Below are 11,852 nucleotides of genomic sequence, written 5' to 3'. Positions count from 1 at the left end.
GGCATAATTCTCAGCAGTCTTCTGAACTAGCATTTGTTGTCCTGGAAATATGCACATTCAAGATCAACTGAAACTTTAGATCAAACAAACAATACTCTTCCCAGCACCTGTTTTGTGCTAGATTATGGGATAAGTGAAAGAGCTATCGAGCTAATGTTCCTGTCCATCATTCCATTGTCTGTCTGTCCGTCCATCCATCCATCCATCTATCCATCCATATCACACACATCAGATACCTGCTATGTGCTAGACATCAACTTGAAGGTGCTTTTCTTCCTTACACCTTATTTTCTCAGTGTTCTCAATTCAAGAATTGTGAGTGGTGAGTGAGGCCTCAGGTACACATTGGTGGGTGCGGTTAGAAGAGGAAATAGGAAGTGGTGAGTGAGGCAAGAGGTGCGCATTGGTGGGTGCAGTTAGAAGAGGAAACACTTCTGGCAGAAGGTTCCACCACTCAGCTTAGCAGCGGGGTGAAAACTGCGGAGTGAAGGCAACTCCCAGCCTTGAGAGGGACATGAAATGACACGCATGAAGTGCAGGGTGCTTGATGCTCTAGAGCACGCCTGTATGCATATATGAGAGCAGTGACTGCTTTATGCCGTTTATATAGCTCCAGCCACTAGCATGGTGACTGGGACACACCAAGGAACCAAATGATTCGGGTTTTGTTTTGGTAAATTAAAAAGAGAAGTCTGTTGGAAGTAGCAATAGAAGCGTCTAAAGCGACCGGGGGGAGTCAACCGAAGCACGTCTGAGTTGGAAGGAGAGAGGGGAGAAGTTTTCAGATGGGTAGCGGTATTTGCAAGCGGAGGCTCTGCCTGGGTAAAGGAGGGTGGGTGCTGCGAGAAGGGCGGGTTCAGGTGAGCAGGACTCCTGCAGCAGGAAATGGGTGCACTCCAGGTCCCGCGCTGGGTGTCCGGGGGCATCGTGGCGAGGCTGCTCTGCTGGCCCAATCGGGAGAGCGTCCAGAACCCCAGGCTTAGCTATAGGTAAAATACCGAGCCGGACGCCACCAGGCGCCTGGCCGCGCGCTCGGCTCGGCTGCTGCGGGTAAGCAGGTTCAAGGAAGCGCTGCCATTCCCGCGGCTCCATCCGCAAGTCGCGGCCGGGGAGCAGGGGAGGCCGCAACAGGTTCCGCGGGCACCCGGGGCCCTGATCGCGCGCCTCCAGGGCTGGCGCCACTCCTGGCCCGCCGCGTCCCGGAGTCTGGCCGGCGCGGGGCAGGGGGCGGCCTCTCTCCGGAAGCCGTCCCGGTGGTCCCCGAAGCCAGCTCATAAATCATTCATGAGCCGGGGCCCGGGGAGAGGGGCTGCGAGAGGAGGGGGCGGCGGCGGCAAGGGTCGAGGCGGGAGCTGGAGCCCAGCGCGCGGTGAGTAGCCGCGTCCTCATCCCGGAGCCCGGGAGGCGACTGCGGACCCGGCGGGGGACTGAGCGCACCCCCTTTCAGAAAGCTGGGAGAGGGAAATGGGGAATGGAGGGGCTCGATCTGCGCCCCTCTCCTTCCAACCCTCGGTGTCTCCTCCCCGGCCCCGCGGCAGGTGGTACAAGCCCGGAGATCGGCGAGGAGGCCGGAGGGGCCGCAGGGCGGGCGAGGTGGTCCGGGCGCCCCGCCAGCGGGAGTTCCGGGCAGGGCGGGGACGGGCGCAAACTTCGCCGGCTGCCTGGTGGCCTCTTGGTGGGTCTTCTTTCCATCCACTGGGGGGGAGCCGACGGCTGTGTCTCGCCAGGCTTCGAGGGTGCGAGCAGACGGTGGGAGGAGAACGGTACCCGGACCCCCGAGGCCACAGGCTCTCTCTCTGGGAGAGCGGCGGACCGAGGGGAGGTTCGTCAGGGGCTTGGGAACTGTTCTGCGGTGAGGAGAGTGCTGGAGTGGCACCTGGGGCGCAGAGCACCGAGCCACCCCAGCTGAGTATGGAAAGGGGTCACCTGGTTTGCGAAATGGAGTAGGCGGCGCAACCAATCACAGCAGGAGGGGCGCCCTGGGGGTGCAATGGGAGACCGTCTCCCTGAGTCCATGGGGGAGCGCACGCACTCCTGGCTCGAAGCATCTCCTTGCCCCCTTTGGGTGCACAGCGCAGGGACCTTCCGCGATTGCTGGATCAAGAACTGGGTGCTCGGGGCGCACCCGCCAGTACGGCGCCAGCCAGGACAACAAAGGGAAGCGTGGACAGAGGAAGAGTTTCGCGGTTCAGGAGAGTCGGGGCCCGAGGTCAGTTTCCCCGAAAGCCCGCGCCCAGAGGGGCAGGGGATCGGATCGGCGGGAAGACACCACTCTGGACCCCCTTCTCCCTTGCGGCCCCCGAACCACGTCCACACGGCCCGCGGCGGGGAACCCGCGCCGACACGCTCTGGGCAGCCAAGTTACTCCGGCAACCTCCTCCCCCAGGCGGCGGCGGATTCCTCGAGTCTCCAGGCTTCCTGCGCCCGCCCCGCCGCCCATTCTTTTGTGTTCCGCAGCCCGGGAGAGGCTCCTGCCGAGGAGGCAGCGAGGGCAGGAGGGGCCGGCCTGGCGGTGGGTTGGAGGGACAGGCTAGGGGAAGCCGGCGCCCAAGCTTCCTGCAGCAACAGGTTGCGCCTGTAGCCCGTGGCAGCTACTAACCCTTCTTCTGCCGCTGCTCGAGAAAGGTCTCCTGGATAAGCAGGTGTGTGGTTGGGGTCCTTGAACGCCTCCGTACCCCCACCCCCTCGCCCCAACAGAGACCCACTGGAGACTCAAACAGCTGCGGGTATGTTAGATTGAACCATATGAAATTGCCGTTTTTGTGGCTCAAAGACTGGAATATGGGCAACTTTTTATGATACAGCTTGTGTGAAGTTATCACTTCTCTTTCTTTTCTCACTCATTCGTGAGTTTCCTCTTTCAACATCCTCGGAGCAGTCCTGTCTGTCAGTTGAGCCTAGGGGCCACGGTGGAGTTTAGAGTATTGATACTGCAGTGGCGGGACAGACCCTTTATCGACCACCAGCTGTGTGCTACGTGCTGTACCTATCCGATCTCTAACCCTCCAGCGCGATTGGAAACCCCAGTTTACCGATGACCAAAGGAAGGGGGGAGAGTGGAAGCAACTGCTCACTGTCACTGAGTTAATAAATGGGACTAGACACTCTGCCCTGTCTCAAAGCCTGGAATGTTGTCACTTCAGCAGTGCCCTTTAGTTTTGTTTTCTTAATGTCTCATACTTTTTTTAATGAACTTCCTTGATTTCCATCCTGGACTATTCCTGTGAGTCCTAGTGCAGTGAAGTAAATAAGTGCATCAAACAACAGGTTGAAAATAAGAAAACTTTAAACCAAATATTGTTTTGTTGGTACTGTTTAAAATATGAAAGAAATAGGTTTCCAGGGGGCCAAGAGCTACCTCTGAGATATGTTAAGGGTCAGGATGCTTTGTTACAATGCCAGAAGCCAACTCTGGGTAATTTCGTCAGAAAGGGACTGGGTACTGGGTGGCTTAGAGAAGTGACAGGAAGCCTGGGAAGCCAGGATCAGGAGCCCAGGGGAGCGGGACTCAGGATCTGCAACAGGACCCCTGGTTGGTGCATGGCCATGGTTGCCACTGTGCGACTCTGGATGTGGTTGCTGGCACTGCCGCCATCATTGCTAGAATGAATTGGAAATTGCCTCTGCTCCAGTGTCACTCCATGCTCAAGCCCGGGAGTAAGCATCTGATTGGCTGAGCTTGGCTCACCCCCCAGGGCACAGTTTGGGCACCGTAGCTGGCCTCAAAATGAGAGGCAGGGCCGCAGTCCACAGGCCTCACAAAGGTAGCTCAGAAATTGGGCAGCTCCCATCACGCCCCTTCTCCCCCCAAGAATAGCCCAGATGACAAACATCACTACAAAGATCTCTTTAAAAGAAGTTCCATCAAAAGACGAGAAGAGATGAAGCTGGATGGTCACCGTATTTGCTTTTAAACCACTGTTGGTGGAAGTGCTATTCTCTGGATTCCAGGCTCAGAATCATGTGAGGTATTTGATTAAAATTCAATCTCTTTGGCCCCTTTCCCAGTTTGAATTCAGTGCATTTGGAGTGGAAACCAGGAATCTGTGCCCCATAAACCAGAAAAATGGTGTGACAATCTTATTGATTAGTCTAGTGCCTGTGTAAAGAGATAGCCCTTGAGGGAGCATTTTCCAAAGCCTGCAAAGTTGAGGGTCCCGGCAGAAGGTATGGCCCCCAGAATGGTTGACCAGTTGTTCCGCGGTGGGTAAATCTGGAAGACAGTCTGCTGCTTGTGTTGGAGGAAACAGCTATGAGCAATCCAACACCTCCCTTCTGGAGGCTATAGGACTGCTAATAGATGCTGACACAATTTTGAAATAGGTAAAAATGACTATTTTGTGTCAGCCCTCCCTCTACCCCCCACCGTTTGATTTCAGCAATCTTTATTGCTTGCCTACTGTCTGCCAGGCTCTAGGGGTACAGACATGAGTTAATCAGAGACCTCACACAGCGGCTGGAATAGATCAGTTCAATGCAATATAAGAAAGGTATTTGGGGGGCTTTTCGTTATGTCTGTTGTCCTGCAGTTGTGTTTGGGAAGCCGAATGTGCTTTTGGAAGGTGGCTGATTTAGCCAGGCGGGTGGGTACTCAGAAACAATGCTGGCTCTCAAACTTCAGTTGTCTTAAGAATCAGTAATGGGAGGGAGAGTGTTAAAAATGCAGGTTAATGGGCCTCATCCCCAGAAATTAGGTCCGATAATCTGCATTTTGAGTAAACACCCCATTTTATGTTGATGCAGCTGTTGGTCTGGGAAGGCTTTCCTGGGTTCTATGCTGGCAGTTCTGGGAGCGGCTCTCAGTCCCTCTTGCTCCCCAGTGGGGTTTCAGACATAAGGGCCTAGACCTTTTCTTTTGGCACAGCCAATTAAAACTGAGATGAAAAACTCCTTTTTGACTTATCAATTGTCTAGTTTTCATAAGTAGTGAGATTTTAATGTTTTTTTAAAATTTACTCTAAAATTTATGAGGGACCTACACTTTGGAGCAAGATGTAAAGAAATCCAGACAGCAGCTCCAAGCGCTAACTCGGCGGACACTTCATTTCCGCAGCAGTGAGAAGTAGCGCTGCCTTTCATTTGGGATTTCCCTTCCTCGCCTTCTCGCTGAGGGAGTTTGGAGGTCTGTTTATCCCAGCTCTGCCAGGGGCCTCCTGCCGTTTCTCCCCTGCTGTGTTTCTCTCTATCCCTGGCTGAGGCTGGTGGCATTACCAGGAAGTCAGCCTTTCTTAGCAGCTGAGCCTTTAATCCCTCCAGCTGCTGTGCTCCCTGCCTGCCTGTTAGCAGAAAACAAGACAAGATGTGAGTGTGGTGTGTGTAGGTGTTGTGTGTATGCATGGTGTGTGTGAGTGTGGGTGGTGTGTGTATGTATGGTATGTATATGTGTAGTGTGTCAGTGTGTGGTATATATGTACATAGCATGTGTTAGTGTGTGTTGTATGCATGTGGTGTGTGTGTGTGGTGTGTGTTAGTGTTTGTGGTGTGTGTATGTGTAGTGTGGCAGTTTGGTGTATATGTACATGTGTAGTGTGTGTTGTACGTATGTGTGGTGTGTGTATGTGTGGTGGGTTAGTGCGTGTGGTGTGTGTATGTATAGTGTCAGTGTGTGGTACATATGTACATGGCATGTGTTAATGTAATATGTGTGTGGTGTGCATATGTGTGGTGTGAGTGTGTGTGGTGGGTGCTAGTATGTGTAGTGTATGTCAGTGTGTGGTGTATATGTACACATGTTAGTGTGTGTTGTGTGTATGTGTGGTGTGTGGTATATGTTAGTGTGTGTGTGTTGTGTGTGATGTGCGTGTGCATGCCTCTCTGCCTGCTGAAAGGAGAGTGGTCCTATCCTACCTGAATAACCGCACACCATCTCCTTTCATGTCTTCCTCCTACCCTGTGCAGCCATGGAGACTTCCAGAGAGGGTCCTTGCAGAAGCTAACTGGCTTTGTTTCCTTCTCATTTGTTCTCTCTGGGAGCGGTATGAAGACTGAGCAGAGTGGGCCTATGTTTGAATGTGCGCAATGGTGATTCCTGTTAGAACCAGTGACAGACTAGAGCACTTCAGAGCCTGAGGACAGGGTGTTTGCAGCAGCCACGCTTGGCAGGGAGATCACCCTTTGGAAACACATACCAGGGTCCTGGTGTATCTGTGGGTGAGATGGAGAGCCGACCTGGAATCTGGGGGTTAACGAGGTTGGCACTGGGGGCCATTGGGGATCCAAGCAGCCCATGATTTGATAAAGGGAGAGTGTAGGGTCATTCTGTTGGTAGCTAGGTGCAGAGGTAATTGGAGTGGGACGGGACTTAGAAGATGAGGCAATATCTAAGGGGATTAGAGATGAATTAACATCTTCATTCAAAGAGCTCATGCAGTCCCACCTCTTGTCTGGAGCTTTCTTTGACTTGGTGGAATGTGGGTAGAGGGTCCTCTGGCCCCTTGTACAATGTGTCACTTTCTTGAGGATCCCCCCTGCCCCACCTCATAATGTGTTTCAGGAGCACCCTGTCCTGATTTTGAAAGTTAGCAAGGGTGTATCTAATGTGCAAAATAAAATCAGGATGTTCCTGACCCGGGAACAGAGAGGCCAGATGGAGCGTCCCAGTTCCTCTGGTAGGTTCTGTTTTGATTCATCCAGTGCTATGCAGTGGCATAAGCAAAGCAGGTACTTTGGCTTATTCAGTTGTATATTCAGCAGCACTTCCTGAGCCCTGACTGCGTGCCCAGCCTCGTGTCCAGTTCTGGGGATAGAAACATGAGGAGGACAGGGTCCACCTTGGAGGTGGTCTTGGTCCCTTGCCCTCACTGGACACTGGGTTGGTAGCTGCTTTTAGGATTGCTGTTTCTTTCTCCTTCTCCCCAGGGGTGGGCAGGAGTCTTCCTCTGCCCTGCCAATCATCGCTGCGACTCCTAGTTGTCCAGGTGGTGCCTTGGGGGCCAAGGTTTCCGCCAGGATTACCTGGTGAGCGAGTTAGAAAGACAGATTCCAGGGTCACCGGCCTTGAAGAGTTTAGTCCCTGCTTGAGGCCATGCTCTTCTAGCTTGGGCTGGGGGTGAGTGGGGAAGGGGATGTCTGAAATAAGGTCAGTGAGCAAACAAGTAGAATAAAAGGCCGAGGAAGACATATCTCCAGAGACAGGGACAACAATACAAACTTGGAGAAAAAATAACCGTGTAGTCTATTGCTGGGGGCTTCTGAGCCTCTGCCTGGAGCCTGAGAGGGAGGACTCTGCAGGGAGAGTGTCTTGGTGTCGTGGTTAGAACTTGGAATCTGAAAGCAAACCACTGGGCTTGAATTCTAGCCCAGTGATCTTGGGCAAGTCACCGAAATCCTCTCTGCATCAGTTTCCTCATCTGTAAAATGGGGTAATGCCTTAAACAGGGTCCTACCTGTACAGCATGTAGAACAGTGTCTAGAGAACAGTAAGTGCTTAATAGATGCTAGTTTCTAAGACCACACAGCTTTCTCTACACCATAAGGGTGTTTCCTGAATCCACGCAGGGTCTGCGTTCTGAGTCCAGCCCCTTGTGGAGGGACCTTCTCACTGTCACGCCCTTGCCACTCTGAAGCAGGCTCTGTGTTTGCTTCCCACCTGCTGGATTAGGCTGAAGAGCTTGCTCGAAAGCTCTGCAGGCTCCTCTCCAGGGAAGCTCCTGGGGCATGCAGGCTGCATGCGTGAGTGACCGCTGCCCCTTCTCTCCTTGCCAGGGATGCTGTGCCTTGAGCCGTGGACCCGCCTGGAGAAAGCTCTTTGACACCCTTCGCCGCATGCCGGCCGGGCCAGAAGACAGAACTCAGCAGCCCCGGTCCTGCCCGCGCCTCTTCTGCACAGAAACACTCGCTCCTCTTACCCAAGGCTTCCAGAAGCTCTGAGGCGGAGGCCCCCAGTGCTACCTCATGTTTGGGGGATCTTGCTAGCTATGGCCCTTCTACTCTGCTTCCTGCTGCTGCTGGGGCTGTGTGGGAATACCATTTCAGAGGAACCCCCATCAACCACAAAGAGCCCCAATGTTTTGGAATTTGAATTGCCTGCGATGAACTATGAGACCAAAGACTCTTATGAAGCTGGACCCACTGGCGTTCTCTTTCAAATGGTGAATGTCTTTCTCCACGTAGTGCAGCCGAATCCTTTCCCTGAAGGTAAGTGCTGATTGTGGGAAAAGCTAGAATTTGTCTCCAAACACACTCATGTGCATGCGCACAATATTGTTTGTTAATGACAATACAATCAATATATAGTATACTCAGTATTTTAAAGTATGAAGTTCAAAGTGATTCAACTGCCCAGGGGCAGAAAGTGTTTAGATAGAAGTTAAGAAAACTTGTACCAGGTTAAATAGGTAGTCAGGGATGTGACTGTAAGACATGAAATCAAACTATGTTGCTATGTTTTCCAATTCTTTATCCTTCTTCCCTCCCTCTTTTTTTTTTTTTTTTTGGTTAGAGCAATAAATTATTCGCAGGCACACACCAAAGGTAAAAATTAGGGTAAAAATGAAAATTCTCTGTTATCAAATGAGAAGTTAATAATTACCTCTCATGGCTATGCTAGCACTTAAAAATTTGACTCTCTTCCACCCACCACAAAATGCAACTTTGAAAATTGCTGAGGGCAAGGACAGGCCTGACCAAACTTGTTCCCCTGAGTGACTGCTTTTGCTGCAGTTCTAAGAGTTTGAGTGTGAGCAAAGGAGGGATGGCCCCTTGTCGGAACTTCCATGGCATCCTGCTATTATTCTTTCTACATACACTACTTGGCTGCTACAGCCTTCTTACCATTGTTGATCCTTCTCATCTGTACTCCGGAGTCTTCAGGGTATGTGTTTTCAGGAACCAGATTATGGCAATTAAAATGGTCTGTGGTAAGTGTCTGCTGCTAGGGCTTGGCAGTCTAAATTTTTATTGGCTTAATGTTAGATCTATCCTAGGCTTGTTCTTTAAACCAAAACGATTTGAATACTATCATTGATTACCAAAAATTATAAAATCTGTGGTAATCTTTATCATGTTTCTTAGCTGGTCAGCTCTTATTCATAAGAGGCTTATTTGTGTGTGTGTGCGTGTGTGTGTGTAACAGAGAGACAGAGAGAAAGAATGTATTTAGTGAACGTCAGCACTTGTTTATATTATGGGAAATTTATAGCTTTTCATTAAAATAACATTTATATTGAAATTATTTTTACATTTATTTGTCTTAGATTAAGCAACTGAAACAGTTTGAAGTGTAGTTCTCAATTTTCTATTAGTTTAAATTTCAATTCAGTGAAATAAATCCCTCTGAGCCCTATTGTCATTGAAGAGAGTCCCAAACAGATACTGCTTACTGCCTGTGTCATTGCTTAAAAGACTAAATTTGGAAATCCAAAGGGCAGAAGTAGAAAATAAGCTCAGTTTATTTATTAATGTTGAGTACAAATTCACTGTTCTCGATAGACACATCTTCATTTATTTGTAGACTTGATGTAAATATTGTTGCATAAACAAATACCTACTAGTGTTTCTATTAGTGTTGGCTTCTTTTTTTATGTAAAAGGCATAAAATTCAGTTTTTAATATGAATTTATGATGGCTTCTTCAAAAAGATTGTGAAGCATCCGTGTGTCATTCTAGGCATCTCATGTAATTAGTTAATCCTATAATCTCTTTCCATATGTTGTTTAATTTTGCTTCCTCTAGATTTCAGAGGAAGGCATCCTCATACTTATTTTACAAGGGAAAGCTATTATTTTTAAAAGTCTTCATTCAAATGATCAGGTAAAGACATCCTACTTCCAGTGCATTCTAAGGTTTTGAATTCCAACGTCATCTTTAGCCTAGAAGGAGGCGTCTGAAGAATTTAAATCCTGATGTAATCTGAGGGTGTTAGCCTTGCTTGTTCCTTGACCTTCATCCATACTTATTACTTCAGAGAAAGAGATGCCCGCAAGTTCCAGCAGTAGACCAGAGCAGACCAGCACTACCCCTTTAAAATAGATTGCTAGGTTGCTTAAAGAATATAATATTAAATTTAGCAGGTGACGTCTTGGAGTGTTGGTTTTCCTCCACCATCCCATTATTTATATGCTTTCATCCAGTCACTAGATTTCATAATATTCTCAGTGCCCATTAGGTGCTTTGCAACATAAAGGACACATGCGAGACAATCATGGTTTTTCCATTTAGGGCCAGTGCATTTCATGAGCACCAAACCATAGGCAGATGTCTTCATAATTGAAGATGCAAAAAAAAAAAGAGATGGATTCCTATTCGTTAGCTTAACTAAGTACGTTAACTAAAGCAGACGACTTCAGGGTGAGTCCTCTATGAAGTAACATCTTCACAGAAGATATTATCTCGTAGGGATATTCTTTCATGTCAAAGGGTAGAAATGTTTTGAATACAAAGTCCCAGTGCAGGAGCGGGAGAGCAGGGAGGGCCTGAAGCCTGGGCTCCCTCTTTCCATGCCACCGGACTTGGGAGTTTTCCACTTTTACATCCTGTGTCCAACCAAAATGGTATACTAAATTTTGCATTTGGAACTCTCTAAAGAGAAGCCCATGCTGTGTCCTCATAAGTACAAGATGGAAAGGTCTTGTATAGCTGGGACTTCAGACAAAGGCCTACTTCCTGGGCACAAGAAAAGATTAGCTTAGATCAGACCAGGTAACTGTGCGCTGCGGCAGAACGTGCTCTAGATCCTGGTGTGGGTACTTCACGAACACCCACCCTGGTCTGGAGCTGCAAGAGCAATGCAGTGTGCTGGGCCTGCGCTCACTAAGACGGGAGCCACGGCTTACGTTTGGGAGGAGTCGTTTGTCCATTTGTTCAACTTAGAAAGGGCATTGATGGCAGCATGACCAGGGAGAGTTGAGGGAAGGGTGTTTCAGGCAGAGGGAATGGCGTGTCCGAGGACTGGAGGAGGCGGTGGTTCATGGTGGGCCCATGAGGTGGCTATTCAAGTCTGCCCAGGTCAGGGAGCCGGAGCTGGAGACCCCTGACTGGCAGGCCTGGGAGTTTTGTAGAGGGAAGGAAGCTGAGGCAGCATGAGCACAGGTTTAGTGCATTCGACAAACATTTATTGAAGGGCCCTGCTTTCTGTGGCGCACCTTGCTGGGTGCTGTGAGCCAGGGTGGAAGTGGAATGGAGTGTTAGGAAAAGAATCTGGCAGCAGCTGGTAGGAGAGGTCGCAGGGAGGTGGAGGGTCCTGCAGTGGCCCAGAGGGAGGTGGTAATGACCTTACTTAGAACGAGGCAGAGGTAATGGGAGGAAACGGAGGCAGGGTCCGTTTTATGGATTTCATTTCAAAGGACTTGGTTCAAATCCTAGCTCTTGCCTATCACTTGCTGGGGGACTTGGACAGATTGCTTAATTTTCAGAGCCTGTGGTCTGGTAGATGTATTATGACTCTAATCATAATTCACTTTATAGCTTTTATCTGTGAAGCTTAAATGAGATGATGTTTGTAAAGCCTATGTTTAAAACTATCCCCGAAAGGCACAGAGAAAAATCCTCAATAAATGTGGCTGCTATTAATATCATTATTTGAGAGTAAGAAGTGACCAAATTTGATGCCAACATTGGTATCAGGAGGGGACGTAGGAAAAAGAAGGTGACTCCAGGAGGGATCATTAAAATGTCCTTGCTGCTGCTCCCTCTGGAACATTCTACATGGAGTTGGCGCCTAAGAAACACTTGCATTTCTTTTGAAGTTAAGTGGGCTGTGTCTCCGTGCAAGGCCCCCAGTAGCAGAACTGGGTGGAGAAGGCAGCGCTTGGATGTAATGCTGGTTTACTGAGCGGTCTTTACTCCTCCACAAAAATATCTACATCTAATGAACTCTTGTTTTTCTGTTGCTTTGTTCTCTCCTGCTGTCCCCA

General features: G+C 49.6%; 1 protein-coding gene across 3 annotated transcripts in view; it reads left to right on the top strand.

The window, feature by feature from the left end:
* Nucleotides 1–876: 876 nt before the first annotated feature.
* PROM1 (prominin 1) overlaps nt 877–11,852 on the top strand; it is a 103,437-nt gene continuing 92,461 nt past the window's right edge. Inside the window, exons 1-2 of one of the 3 annotated variants that reach the window (XM_058546775.1) lie at nt 877–1,050; nt 7,705–8,136. In XM_058546775.1, the coding sequence (XP_058402758.1) occupies nt 7,917–8,136 (220 nt within the window). In that variant the 5' untranslated portion in view covers nt 877–1,050; nt 7,705–7,916. Of the gene's footprint in view, nt 1,051–2,007; nt 2,210–2,582; nt 2,643–7,704; nt 8,137–11,852 lie in introns of those variants that run through there. The other 2 variants (XM_058546776.1, XM_058546777.1) reach the window with 2 other exon arrangements.

This window comes from Diceros bicornis, chromosome 8 (genome assembly GCF_020826845.1).
Source record: "Diceros bicornis minor isolate mBicDic1 chromosome 8, mDicBic1.mat.cur, whole genome shotgun sequence".
Lineage (NCBI taxonomy): Eukaryota > Metazoa > Chordata > Mammalia > Perissodactyla > Rhinocerotidae > Diceros > Diceros bicornis.
This window is presented reverse-complemented; position numbering and strand designations above follow the sequence as displayed.